This window comes from Salvelinus alpinus, chromosome 20, assembly GCF_045679555.1.
Source record: "Salvelinus alpinus chromosome 20, SLU_Salpinus.1, whole genome shotgun sequence".
In the NCBI taxonomy this organism is placed as follows: domain Eukaryota; kingdom Metazoa; phylum Chordata; class Actinopteri; order Salmoniformes; family Salmonidae; genus Salvelinus; species Salvelinus alpinus.
In genome coordinates this window covers 6,465,624-6,480,946 of record NC_092105.1, presented here as the reverse complement: position 1 = coordinate 6,480,946, position 15,323 = coordinate 6,465,624, and the positions used below count along the sequence as shown (strand labels likewise).

Below are 15,323 nucleotides of genomic sequence, written 5' to 3'. Positions count from 1 at the left end.
CCTTCCAACAGGACAACGAGTTTAAGCACACAGTCAAGACAACGCAGGAGTGGCTTCGGGACAAGTCTCTGAATGTCCTTGAGTGGCTCAGCCAGAACCTGGACTTGAACATATCTGGAGAGACCTGAAAATAGATGTGCAGCAACGCTCCCCATCCAACCTGACAGCGCTTGAGAGGATCTGCAGAGAAGAATGGGTGAAACTCCCCAAATACAGGTGTGCCAAGCTTGTAGCGTAACACCCAAGAAGACTCAAGGCTGTAATAGCTGCCAAAGGTGCTTCAACAAAGTACTGAGTAAAAGGTCTGAATACTTATGGAAATGTAATATCATTGTTTTGTTTTTTGTAAAAATGTCACCTGTTTTTGCTTTGTCATTATGGAGGTATTGTGTGTAGATTGATGGGGGGGGGGGGGGGGCAATTTATTCAATTTTAGAATAAGGCTGTAACGTAGCTTTACGAATGCACTGTAAGTTCCCCAAATAAGGCTTTAGTAGCCCAGAGAACCCCACCGCCCGCCTAGCCCACAGAACACCACCGCCCGCCTAGCCCACAGAACCCCACCGCCCACAGAACCCCACCGCCCGCCTAGCCCACAGAACCCCACCGTCCGCCTAGCCCACAGAACCCCACCGTCCGCCTAGCCAACAGAACCCCACCGTCCGCCTAGCCAACAGAACACCACCGCCCGCCTAGCCAACAGAACACCACCGCCCGCCTAGCCCACAGAACACCACCGCCCGCCTAGCCCACAGAACCCCACCGCCCGCCTAGCCCACAGAACCCCACCGCCCGCCTAGCCCACAGAACCCCACCGCCCGCCTAGCCAACAGAACACCACCGTCCGCCTAGCCCACAGAACCCCACCGCCCGCCTAGCCCACAGAACCCCACCGCCCGCCTAGCCCACAGAACACCACCGCCCGCCTAGCCAACAGAACACCACCGCCCGCCTAGCCCACAGAACACCACCGTCCGCCTAGCCCACAGAACCCCACCGCCCGCCTAGCCCACAGAACCCCACCGCCCGCCTAGCCCACAGAACCCCACCGCCCGCCTAGCCAACAGAACCCCACCGTCTGTGTATCCAATAGAACACCAATATCTGTCTAATGTAAATAAGCCCTGGACATTGGACTCTGACAGCTCATGCATCCAGCTAAAGGGGGGGAAAAAACCTCTTCATTAAAGTGTAACCTCAGTTCTTAGTACTCAGTATTGACTCAACCCAGGGAGGGGATTTGGTAAATGTTGACATACTCATAAAAGATCCACCTTCCAGATTTCCCTCTTTCCATTCTTCCTGTCATCACGGACCAATCCTGAATCCGAATTCACCTCAGAAGGGTGGCGGCAGGTAGCCTATAGCGTTGGACTAGTAACCGAAAGGTTGCTAGATCGAATCCCCCGAGCTGACAAGGTTAAAATCTATCGTTCCTGAACAAGGCAGTTAACCCATTGTTCCCCAGTAGGCTGTCATTATAAATAAGAATTTGTTCTTAACTGACTTGCCTAGTTAAATAAAGGTTAAATTTTAAAAAAGGTGAGGAGAATAGAAGGCATGCTCATAAAAGTATTGGTACTGGGCCTTGCAAGCGGACTGTATTGCATTGAGATGTCAGGTGTGGGCACTCACCCCTCTTTAGGGAAACTCTGCTTTATCCCAACCTGGTGATGACTAAGCAGCTCTGCCGTTTTAGAATTGAACACCTGAGGAAAGGAGACAGAGTTAGAGTGGTTCCTACTGTGCAAGTGATCTTAAAAATCAGAGTTATACTGAACAAAAAAAATATATTTTTAAAAGTGACCTACAACAATTTCAAATGATAACACCGATTTACAGTTCATAAGGAAAATCAGTCAATTAAAATTAATTCTTTAGACCCTAAATCTATGGATTTCACGACTGGGAGTACAGATATGAATCGGTTGGTCACACACTTTTATTTTTTTTATCAAAAAAGTAGGGGTGTGGATCAGAAAACCAGTCAGTATCTGGTGTGACCACCATTTGCCTCATGCAGCACAACACATCTCCTTCACTTAGAGTTGATGAGGGCTCTTTGTGGCCTGTGGAATGTTGTCCCACTCCTCTTCAATGGCTGTGCAACGTTGATAGATATTGGAGGGAACTGGAACACGCTGTCCTACACGTCGATCCAGAGCATCCCAAAAATGCTCAATGGGTGACATGTCTGGTGTGTATGCAGACCATGGAAGAACTGAGACGTTTTCAGCTTCTAGGAATTGTGTAGAGATCTTTGCGACATGGGGCCGTGCATTATCATGCTGAAACATGAGATGATGGCGGAGGATGAATGGCACGACAATGGGCCTCAGGATCTCATCACGGTATCTCTGTGCATTCAAATTGCTATCGATAAAATGCGATTGTGTCCAATGTCCGTAGTTTATGCCGAGCCATACCATAAGCCCACTGCCACCACGGGGCACTCTGTTCACAACGTTGACGTCAGCAAACCGCTCACCCACAGAACGCCATTAAAGTGGTCTGCAGTTTTGAGGCCAGTTGGACATACTGCCAGATTCTCGAAATTGACATTGGAGGGGGCTTAGGGTCGAGAAATAAACATTCAATTTTATCGCAACAGCTCTGGTGGACATTCCAGCAGTCCCCAGCACAAGGTGCACCTATGTAATTATCATGCTGTTTAATCAGCTTCTTGATATGCCACACCTGTCAGGTGGATGGATTATCTTGGCAAAAGAGAAATGCTCACGAACAAGGATGTAAAAGAAATTCTGGACAAAATTTGAAATTAATAAACTTTGTGCGTATGGAACATTACTGGGATTTTTTATTTCAGCTCATGAAACCAACACTTTACATGTTGCATTTATGTTTTTGTTCAATGTAGGATTCAATATGCTAGATCTCAATCAATTAAAAATAGATAGAAATTCTGGCGCTCCTAGATTATATGTTGTGCTCCTAACTTTTAGCACCAGTGCTACCAACGAAAATGCTTAATTTAGATCCAGCTCCAGGACGATTCACATATTGTTTATGAACACTTATCTTACTATCAAAAAAATATATATAAATTTAAAAAACAATACTGCCACGTACGAGAAAAGCATTTAAGCATATATTTTCCAAGATAATCTTCGACATAATTTGTCAAGAGTTCAACAATCGGTTCTGTAACAGTCTGAAGAACACACATCAGAACATTCAGCATTCTGAAGCTAAATCAATATCCATCACATTAACAAAAGAGAAACTCAGTATGGACTATATAAAACCATGATGAAAACTTTACAGACATAGTTAAGAAGATACAAAAAAAACATTATGGATGTTACATTTGGTCTGTATTGCTTTAAAAATAAACATTTCCAGCACATCCCCAACATGTGAAAATAGCACGTTTCTATGTTTCATAGTCAAAAAGATAAGTGTTTCCAATGGCAACCAATTAGTAGGCAATTCCTGCTCATGATTGGTTAAAGTCACATGACGCACACCGATGATGTCATTAGAAACACTTAACTTCCTTTTGTTTTTTACTACAAAACATAGAAACACGTGATTTTCTCATATGGTGCTCTTGAAGAGGTGCTGGAGACGAACAGGAAGTTCAAAGATGGTGAAATTTTCCTTTAACCCCTAACACTATGGATAGGGCTACATTGAAATGTTTAACAGAAAGAATTGTATGCAGGGTAGCAATTAAAAAAGGGGAACAGTTTGGAGATTACGGCAAAAAAAAGGCGAGGAAGCAACAGTTTGACAAGACAAGACACTTGATTTTACATTCACTGTACTTTTAGCCGTATTTGTTGATAATGAAATCTGAAAATACTCCAGATACATTCAGTAACATGATAAGAATATTCCTGGAAAATGTAGGGTAAAGGGCAACATAAGACAAAACATATACAAGGGTTTGAATAAGAGGTCAAACCCGGTTGTTGTCCACAGTTCCTAAATCATTTCAACACACTTTTAGGACTCAAAGAAGAGTCTTCAACTAGGTGTTTTTGTTGAGCTCTCGGTGCCGTTGAGGAACACACCTGTAGTTGTTCGGAACGAAAAAGTGTGCACCACGACGTCGCACAATTACTGTTGTTGTTTACACCCTCCCAAAAACAGCCATTATATAAAATCACAGTCTGGGTCAGGTGGGCATCGTTTCAAACGCTTTTTCTATTGCCAACATGAGTAGCTAAATTTTTTTTTTTAAATATGATCTTACAGTGCGTTAGGCTTTCACAAAGCAATTCAGAGAATCAGATCGTCATTTTTTTGTGCACATTGATGGAACGCGTTCAGATGTGTGGTCCGCAGCAAATATTCTTCACAAAACAACAAACATAAACTATAAACGCCATGTCATCCTTGTAACTGTACATCAAACAGTATTCATAAACTTTGATACTGTTTATGAGATTTACTGTATATTCCATGAGATGTATGATGTTATATGATTAAAGTGCACATTTGGACTCAACAGGTGTATGGCTTGCTTGTATGACCTCAACGCGGTATTTATTATAATCCTCAACGTATCATCTTTCAAAATACATAGAGTCCTCGTAATTTACAGCATTTCCCCTTACTCAGACAACACCATTTATTTTTTTGCAAATGTTTCCCCAATTAGCGGGAGGGATGGGGGCAACTTGTTGTGCGCCGTGCTCAAGTTTAGAACGTCTGTCCGGCAAAACCCACACAGCGCTGTGAAGCAGAGACCCTGAGCTCTGATGTCATACAGTGGGGAGAACAAGTATTTGATACACTGCCGATTTTGCAGGTTTTCCTACTTACAAAGCATGTAGAGGTCTGTAATTTTTATCATAGGTACACTTCAACTGTGAGAGACGGAATCTAAAACAAAAATCCAGAAAATCACATTGTATAATTTTTAAGTAATTAATTTGCATTTTATTGCATGACATAAGTATTTGATCACCTACCAACCAGTAAGAATTCTGGCTCTCACAGACCTGTTAGTTTTTCTTTAAGAAGCCCTCCTGTTCTCCACTCATTACCTGTATTAACTGCACCTGTTTGAACTCGTTACCTGTATAAAAGACACCTGTCCACAACCTCAATCAAACAGACTCCAACCTCTCCACAATGGCCAAGACCAGAGAGCTGTGTAAGGATATCAGGGTTAAATTGTAGACCTGCACAAGGCTGGGATGGGCTACAGGACAATAGGCAAGCAGCTTGGTGAGAAGGCAACAACTGTTGGCGCAATTATTAGAAAATGGAAGAAGTTCAAGATGATGGTCAATCACCCTCGGTCTGGGGCTCCATGCAAGATCTCACCTCGTGGGGCATCAATGATCATGAGGAAGGTGAGGGATCAGCCAGAACTACACGGCAGGACCTGGTCAATGACCTGAAGAGAGCTGGGACCACAGTCTCAAAGAAAACCATTAGTAACACACTACGCCGTCACGGATAAAAATCCTGCAGCGCACGCAAGGTCCCCCTGCTCAAGCCAGCGCATGTCCAGGCCCGTCTGAAGTTTGCCAATGACCATCTGGATGATCCAGAGGAGGAATGGGAGAAGGTCATGTGGTCTGTTGAGACAAAAATAGAGCTTTTTGGTCTAAACTCCACTCGCCGTGTTTGGAGGAAGAAGAAGGATGAGTACAACCCCAAGATCACCATCCCAACCGTGAAGCATGGAGGTGGAAACATCATTCTTTGGGGATGCTTTTCTGTAAAGGGGACAGGACGACTGCACCGTATTGAGGGGAGGATGGATGGGGCCATGTATCGCGAGATCTTGGCCAACAACCTCCTTCCCTCAGTAAGAGCATTGAAGATGGGTCGTGGCTGGGTCTTCCAGCATGACAACGACCCGAAACACACAGCCAGGGCAACTAAGGAGTGGCTCCATAAGAAGCATCTCAAGGTCCTGGAGTGGCCTAGCCAGTCTCCAGACCTGAACCCAATAGAAAATCTTTGGAGGGAGCTGAAAGTCCGTATTGCCCAGCGACAGCCCCGAAACCTGAAGGATCTGGAGAAGGTCTGTATGGAGGAGTGGGCCAAAATCCCTGCTGCAGTGTGTGCAAACCTGGTCAAGAACTACAGGAAACGTATGATCTCTGTAATTGCAAACAAAGGTTTCTGTACCAAATATTAAGTTCTGCTTTTCTGATGTATCAAATACTTATGTCATGCAATAAAATGCAAATTAATTACTTAAAAATCATACAATGTGATTTTATGGATTTTTGTTTTAGATTCCGTCTCTCACAGTTGAAGTGTACCTATGATAAAAATGACAGACCTCTACATGCTTTGTAAGTAGGAAAACCTGCAAAATCGGCAGTGTATCAAATACTTGTTCTCCCCACTGTATATAGAATGTTACTGTTCAGCCACTGTGTTCCGATTTAGGAGCTTATTAAAATGACAAAATCTGCCACTTTTCACCCCACATACAGGTAGGAGTGTGAAGGGTTAACATCTCATCTTCATAAATAACACTGTGGGACAGCTGTGAATGAAGAAGCAAGCTCTGTGAGCTCTTTCAAAAAGCCATGAATATGATTTGACTGGTCAGAAGTTTACATACACTAAGTCGACTGTACCTATAAACAGCTTGGAAAATTCCAGAAAATTATGTCATGGCTTTACAACCTTCTGATAGGCTAATTGACATCATTTGAGTAAATTAGAGGTGTACCTTCAAACTCAGTGCCTCTTTGCTTGACATCATGGGAATATCAAAAGAAAATCAACCAAGACCGAAGAAGAAGAAAAAAAGTGTAGACCTCCACAAGTCTGGGTCATCCTTGGGATCAATTTCCAAACGCCTGAAGGTACCACGTTCACCTGTACAAACAATAGTACGCAAGTATAAACACCATGGGACAACGCAGCCGTCATAACGCTCAGGAAGGAGACGTGTTCTGTCTCCTAGCGATGAATGTACTTTGCTGCAAAAAGTGAAAATCAATCCCAGAACAGCAAAGGACATTGTGAAAATGCTGGAGGAAACAGGTACAAAAGTATCCACAGTAAAATTAGTTCTATATCGACATAACCTGAAAGCTCAATCAGCAAGGAAGAAGCCACGGCTCCAAAACAGCCATAAAAAAGCCAGACTACGGTTTGCAACTGCACATGGGGACAAAGATCATACTTTTTGGAGAAATGTCCTCTGGTCTGATGAAACAAATTGAACTGTTTGGCCATAATGACCATCATTATGTTCGGAGGAAAAAGGGGTATGCTTGCAAGCCGAAGAACACCATCCCAACCGTGAAGCATGGGGGTGGCAGCATCATGTTGTGGGGGTGCTTTGCTGCAGGAGGGACTGGTGTACTTCACAAAATAGATGGCATCATGGGGAAAGAATTATGTGGATATATTGAAGCAACATCTCAAGACATCAGTCAGGAAGTTAAAGCTTGGTCGCAAATGGGTCTTCCAAATGGACAATGACCCCAAACATACTTAAAGTTGTGGCAAAATGGCCTAAGGAAAACAAAGTCAAGGTATTGGAGTGGCCATCACAAAGCCCTGACCTCAATCCTATAGAAAATGTGGGCAGAACTGAAAAAGAGTGTGCGAGCAAGGAGGCCTACAAACCTGACTCAGTTACGCCAGCTCTGTCAGGAGGAATGGGCCAAAATTCACCCAACTTATTGTGGGAAGCTTGTGGAAGGCTACCTGAAACGTTTGACCCAAGTTAAACAACTTAACGGCAACGCTTCCAAATACTAATTCAGTGTATGTAAACTTCTGACCCACTGGGAATGTGATGAAAGAAATAAAAACTGAAATAAATAATTCTCTACTATTATTAATCTGACATTTCACATTCTTTTTTTTGTTTTACACATCATGCCAAGCAACAATGTTGACAGAAACAATGTCTGCTTTGTTCGGCACGACTGTCAGGTGTTACATAACTGCAGGACAAGCACTTACCTCAGAGATGGATGACTGTCCTCAGCAGTAGATACAATGGGAATTTACAGAATGAATAAAATAGTGTGAAAAGTAATGCTCATTTGAAATAAATCACTAAAGCAAATTAAAATGTTATTGGTCACATACACGCGATTAGCAGATGTTATTGCGGGTGTAAACAAAATGCTTGTGCTTCTAGTTCCGACAGTGCAGTAATAATCTAACAAGTAATATCTAACAAATTACACAACATATGTCATTTGTATTGTTTTACAGTCCGGGAAAGACAATTGCATAGCGGTTTAGATTGTCAGGTTTTCCCCAGATACTGAAGGTGTGTTTTGTTCATCAATAATTCATGAACGTGTTACTTCATTGTTTTGACATGTTTAAATAGCCAGGGACCAGCTGGACTCCTGTCCTCTATGACCACTTGAAAAAGGAGTGCTTGACCTCTCACCCATAGGATAGTAGTTAATGTGTAGGCTACATTTTACACACACACACACACACACACTTTGGCGAGAGTTAGAAACATTGTCCAAGACTGGATGTCCAGAACTCATGTCGCTTGGAACACTGGATATTTACCTCACGAGTCAAAAAATGCAACACCTTCTACAGAAACGGACAGCTTCTTGTTTTAACCAAGACAAGTGAAACAGTAACTCTTCACAGTTTATTCAGGTAGAGGTATAACTTAGCAGATGGGGGGGGGGGGGGGGTTTATCCCAGTGCTGCCACCAAGGTAGTGGTCAATGGTGAGAGATCAGAGACCTTTTTAAAGGATGACTATCTACATCAAACCTACTGACAGTGGGTCGGACAGGGTCAGACTTGCACTTAATCATGACTCTCAGTTCCATTATATTACACACAAGTCACTGGATGAAGGAGTCTTCTGTAGGGGTGGTGGGGGGGTTAAGAGCTGCGACACTGTCTGAACATTAAGGAAAAGGGGGGATACCTGGTCAGTTATACAACTGAATGCTTTCAACTGAAATGTGTCTTCCTGCATTTAACCCAACCCCTCTGAATCAGGGAGGTGCTGCCTTAAATCTACATCCATGTCTTCAACACCCGGGGAACAGTGGGTTAACTGCCTTGCTGAGGGGCAGAACAACAGAGTTTTACCTTGTCAGCTCAGGGATTGCATCCAGCAACTTTTCGGTTACTGGCCCAACACTCTAACCACTAGGCTACCTGCCGTCCCAACACTCTAACCACTAGGCTACCTGCCGTCCCAACACTCTAACCACTAGGCTACCTGCCGCCCCAACACTCTAACCACTAGGCTACCTGCCGTCCCAACACTCTAACCACTAGGCTACCTGCCGTCCCAACACTCTAACCACTAGGCTACCTGCCGTCCCAACACTCTAACCACTAGGCTACCTGCCGCCCCAACGCTCTAACCACTAGGCTACCTGCCGCCCCTACGCTCTAACCACTAGGCTACCTGCCGCCCCAACACTCTAACCACTAGCCTACCTGCCGTCCCAACACTCTAACCACTAGGCTACCTGCCGCCCCTACACTCTAACCACTAGCCTACCTGCCGCCCCTACACTCTAACCACTAGCCTACCTGCCGCCCCTACACTCTAACCACTAGCCTACCTGCCGCCCCTACACTCTAACCACTAGCCTACCTGCCGCCCCTACACTCTAACCACTAGCCTACCTGCCGCCCCAACACTCTAACCACTAGCCTACCTGCCGTCCCAACACTCTAACCACTAGCCTACCTGCCGCCCCAACACTCTAACCACTAGCCTACCTGCCGCCCCTACACTCTAACCACTAGGCTACCTGCCGTCCCAACACTCTAACCACTAGCCTACCTGCCGCCCCAACACTCTAACCACTAGCCTACCTGCCGTCCCAACACTCTAACCACTAGCCTACCTGCCGCCCCAACACTCTAACCACTAGCCTACCTGCCGCCCCAACACTCTAACCACTAGGCTACCTGCCGCCCCAACACTCTAACCACTAGGCTACCTGCCGCCCCAACACTCTAACCACTAGGCCTCCTGCCGCCCCAACACTCTAACCACTAGGCTACCTGCCGCCCCAACACTCTAACCACTAGGCTACCTGCCGTCCCAACACTCTAACCACTAGCCTACCTGCCGCCCCTTCATTAAGCGTCACTTGGTTTTGGAGGCATAAGGACCTTAGAAATAATTTTCAAAAAACAAGAGGTTAAATCGACACCTTTAGCTAATATGTTTAAGTAAACTGCTGTGTTCGTCCTCATGCTAACTAGCAGTAGCCACAGCAGCCATTAAGGAATGTCCCGTTGAACAACAAAAGGAGCTGATTGGCTGACACTGCCGTTCTAAAATGGCTGCTGTGGCTTCTGGTACCAAGCACGAGGACGAAAACAGCAGTTTACTGGTTGAACAACAACTAGCAGTTGTTCAACCTTCTTGGTGTAACAGTTGAGATAAATGGGACAATTCAGAGTACAACACATTTCTCCTCCCTGGATTGAGGTATGTTTTCCGAGCCATATCTTGCTCCGGCTCCGTGGTGTCTTAATCTACACAGGAAGACTGTCCGACCCTAGCCCAATATTGGACTATGGAAGCCTAATGTTACTCCTTATCGTCCAAGGACCTTACGTGTTCTGTTAAAGGTGAATTGGCTGTGGAAGCCAAAACAGCCAAATCCTCCATCTAAACGTGAATCGATTCTCAATTTCAGTACGATTCTAGAAACAAAATCCCTATACTTTCATTTCACATCCCAAAATATTTTTCACTAATGTGAAAATACACACTTATGCTGACTGTTTTAAAACAGGTTACTGTAGGTTGCAGCTGACAGTATTTTTCAGTGACAACACGTTTGTTGTGTCTGTCTTCAATTTTACACACACACACACGTGTTCAGAGACTCAGATAGCGAATTAGCACAGGTAGTCCACTCTCATTCGTCTGTTTTATACAACTGAATGCTTTCAACTGAAATGTGTCTTCCTGCATTTAACCCAACCCCTCTGAATCAGGGAGGTGCTGCCTTAAATCTACATCCATGTCTTCAACACCCGGGGAACAGTGGGTTAACTGCCTTGCTGAGGGGCAGAACAACAGAGTTTTACCTTGTCAGCTCAGGGATTGCATCCAGCAACTTTTCGGTTACTGGCCCAACACTCTAACCACTAGGCTACCTGCCGTCCCAACACTCTAACCACTAGGCTACCTGCCGTCCCAACACTCTAACCACTAGGCTACCTGCCGTCCCAACACTCTAACCACTAGGCTACCTGCCGTCCCAACACTCTAACCACTAGGCTACCTGCCGTCCCAACACTCTAACCACTAGGCTACCTGCCGTCCCAACACTCTAACCACTAGGCTACCTGCCGCCCCAACACTCTAACCACTAGGCTACCTGCCGCCCCTACGCTCTAACCACTAGGCTACCTGCCGCCCCAACACTCTAACCACTAGCCTACCTGCCGTCCCAACACTCTAACCACTAGGCTACCTGCCGTCCCAACACTCTAACCACTAGGCTACCTGCCGTCCCAACACTCTAACCACTAGGCTACCTGCCGTCCCAACACTCTAACCACTAGGCTACCTGCCGTCCCAACACTCTAACCACTAGGCTACCTGCCGTCCCAACACTCTAACCACTAGCCTACCTGCCGCCCCTACACTCTAACCACTAGCCTACCTGCCGCCCCAACACTCTAACCACTAGGCTACCTGCCGCCCCAACACTCTAACCACTAGGCTACCTGCCGCCCCAACACTCTAACCACTAGGCTACCTGCCGTCCCAACACTCTAACCACTAGGCTACCTGCCGCCCCTACACTCTAACCACTAGCCTACCTGCCGCCCCTACACTCTAACCACTAGCCTACCTGCCGCCCCTACACTCTAACCACTAGCCTACCTGCCGCCCCAACACTCTAACCACTAGCCTACCTGCCGTCCCAACACTCTAACCACTAGCCTACCTGCCGTCCCAACACTCTAACCACTAGGCTACCTGCCGTCCCAACACTCTAACCACTAGGCTACCTGCCGTCCCAACACTCTAACCACTAGGCTACCTGCCGTCCCAACACTCTAACCACTAGCCTACCTGCCGCCCCTACACTCTAACCACTAGCCTACCTGCCGCCCCAACACTCTAACCACTAGGCTACCTGCCGCCCCAACACTCTAACCACTAGGCTACCTGCCGCCCCAACACTCTAACCACTAGGCTACCTGCCGTCCCAACACTCTAACCACTAGGCTACCTGCCGCCCCTACACTCTAACCACTAGGCTACCTGCCGCCCCTACACTCTAACCACTAGCCTACCTGCCGCCCCTTCATTAAGCGTCACTTGGTTTTGGAGGCATAAGGACCTTAGAAATAATTTTCAAAAAACAAGAGGTTAAATCGACACCTTTAGCTAATATGTTTAAGTAAACTGCTGTGTTCGTCCTCATGCTAACTAGCAGTAGCCACAGCAGCCATTAAGGAATGTCCCGTTGAACAACAAAAGGAGCTGATTGGCTGACACTGCCGTTCTAAAATGGCTGCTGTGGCTTCTGGTACCAAGCACGAGGACGAAAACAGCAGTTTACTGGTTGAACAACAACTAGCAGTTGTTCAACCTTCTTGGTGTAACAGTTGAGATAAATGGGACAATTCAGAGTACAACACATTTCTCCTCCCTGGATTGAGGTATGTTTTCCGAGCCATATCTTGCTCCGGCTCCGTGGTGTCTTAATCTACACAGGAAGACTGTCCGACCCTAGCCCAATATTGGACTATGGAAGCCTAATGTTACTCCTTATCGTCCAAGGACCTTACGTGTTCTGTTAAAGGTGAATTGGCTGTGGAAGCCAAAACAGCCAAATCCTCCATCTAAACGTGAATCGATTCTCAATTTCAGTACGATTCTAGAAACAAAATCCCTATACTTTCATTTCACATCCCAAAATATTTTTCACTAATGTGAAAATACACACTTATGCTGACTGTTTTAAAACAGGTTACTGTAGGTTGCAGCTGACAGTATTTTTCAGTGACAACACGTTTGTTGTGTCTGTCTTCAATTTTACACACACACACACGTGTTCAGAGACTCAGATAGCGAATTAGCACAGGTAGTCCACTCTCATTCGTCTGTTTTCTGTAAACAAGAGCTGTAGAAACATGGAAATACACTGAGTGTACAAAACATTAAGAACACTTGGCTGTACAAGGAGTCGAAAGCGTTTCTACAGGGATGTTGACTCCAATGCTCCCCCACAGTTGTGTCAAGTTGTCTGGATGTCCTTTGGGTGGTGGACCATTCTTGACACACGGGAAACGGTTGAGCGTGAAAAATCAAGCAGTGTTGCATTGTTCTTGACAAACTGGTGCGCCTGACACCTACTATCATACCTCGTTCAATGACACTTAAATATTTTGTCTTGCCCATTCCCCCTCTAAATGGCACGCACACGATCCATGTCTCAACGCTAAAAGAAAATCTTTCTTTAACCCGGTCTCCTCCCCTTCATCTACACCTGTTTTGAAGGTGATATCCATAAGGGATCATAGCTTTCACCTGGATTCACCTGGCCAGTCTGTCATGGAAAGAGCAACTGTTCCTAATGTTTTGTCCACTCAGTGTGTGGCAACCCTAACCGTATGTAAAGTCCCTTGTTAAGTGGACCTGTGTGGTTCTGATTCCGGTTCGGACAGACATTCTCCCTTATAAATTGATCTGTGGACACTGTAGATGGAAATGGCTTGCATTGAGCAATAGCCCTGGTTCCCACGGATACGGCAGTATATTTTTTTGTGTTTCCGACTGCCTAGCAACTCCTGGCTGAACCCTACTTCACAGCCACTGACAATTAGCACATGCCTAAAATCCTAATCGTAGCACAGCAGGAGAGAGTGGTTTCATCACTTATAGTACAGTCGGAGATCATTTTATAGCCATTAAATCCCCCCAAAATTATAAATAGATTTGAAACAAAAACACTTTGTTTGGAGTTCAGGAAGCCACAGCTCGGTGTTATGTTCACAGTTGTGGCGGCAGATGTTTTGATTAAGAGATACCGTCAGAATATATGCACATTTTCTATCAAATCAAATGTTTATATAAAGCCCTTCTTACATCAGCTGATATCTCAAAGTGCTGTACAGAAACCCAGCCTAAAACCCCAAACAGCAAGCAATGCAGGTGTAGAAGCACTAAACATACACATGTATTTTACAGTTGTAAGGAAGGTGACATTTTACAGTTTGGTGGTTTTACAATTTGATTATACTATATTTAGAAAACATACAAGTAATTTCAAGCCTTATTCATAGTATTAAATAGGGAATAAATTTTTGTTTTAATCATATTTGTACTTCAGCTTGTGTCCTCAAAAGTGACTCAACAATTATTTTTTATTTTTTTTAAATAACAATTTGCAGAAAGGTGAGACTAACATTGGAGTATGCATTGTGGCGGCAGGTAGCCTAGTGGTTAGAGCGTTGAGCGTAGTAACCGAAAGGTTGCTGGATCGAATCTCCGAGCTGACAAGTTTTTTACCTGTCGTTCTGCCCCTGAACAAGGCCGTCAGTGTAAATAAGAATGTGTTCTTAACTGACTTAAATAAAGGTTAAATTAAAATATAAATTTTAAATCACTAGTTGTTGATGGTTCTCATGATAAATAATTACTTTCGGGGATTAAACGAAGTTACATTTAAGATTATTATTTTTTTTATTTTTTTTAAACAGGAGAACGCAACTCATTCATAACTCAGAAGCTTGTTGCCAACTTACCAGAAACCTCGTCGAGCTCGTGCCTTGATCGATAGCTGCGACGAGGGGCCCCATCGTGATTTGAGTGGACATCCTTCTGTTCGTATCCGTGGTGATCAATTTCTACAAACGCCGGTGAACCGGTGGTCGGCTTTATATTACCCACTGCTGGCAGTCCTGTTGAGACCATGCGAGAATCCTTCCAGTGACGTTGACAAAATCCTATCGGGTTGTGGCAAGTTTATGTTTGACGAGCCGTCAGAAGGCGTTGGCCTAGTGCTGCCCAATCAAATCCGGGGGCACGTCCAAAATAAAAAATAAAAACGTTTAACGAGTTTAAATCACCGGGATAAATGCCGCATTTAAAACAGGTCAGTCCATTGAAGACAACTGGGAACTCGAGAAAAAAAAAAACGAGCACCAATGGGAAAAATATTTTGAATGGTCATCCAACTCGGAATTGGAAGTCGGAAACTCGGATATCTTTCTAGACTTCCGATCTGAAGATCGCTGACGTCACGATTTTTTCCCCCTTCCGAACTCCCAGTTGTCAGAAAAGGATCAAAAGTCACCACCCTTTTTACCCACTGAGGCAGTGGGTTCGTTTTACAGCAGTGATTTGGACATATAAACGTCCAATCATCAATCACTAAAAC

The 15,323-nt window shown here is 45.0% G+C and overlaps 1 protein-coding gene across 2 annotated transcripts in view; it reads right to left on the bottom strand.

Moving 5' to 3' along the window:
* Nucleotides 1-14,884, bottom strand: part of LOC139546233 (glycerol kinase-like) — a 30,953-nt gene extending 16,069 nt beyond the window's left edge. For both annotated transcript variants that reach the window (XM_071354368.1, XM_071354369.1), the window contains exons 1-2: nt 14,689-14,884; nt 1,636-1,709 (exon numbers count right to left, since the gene is read on the bottom strand). In XM_071354368.1, the coding sequence (XP_071210469.1) occupies nt 1,636-1,709; nt 14,689-14,760 (146 nt within the window). In that variant the 5' untranslated portion in view covers nt 14,761-14,884. The remainder of the gene's footprint in view (nt 1-1,635; nt 1,710-14,688) is intronic.
* Nucleotides 14,885-15,323: the final 439 nt, after the last annotated feature.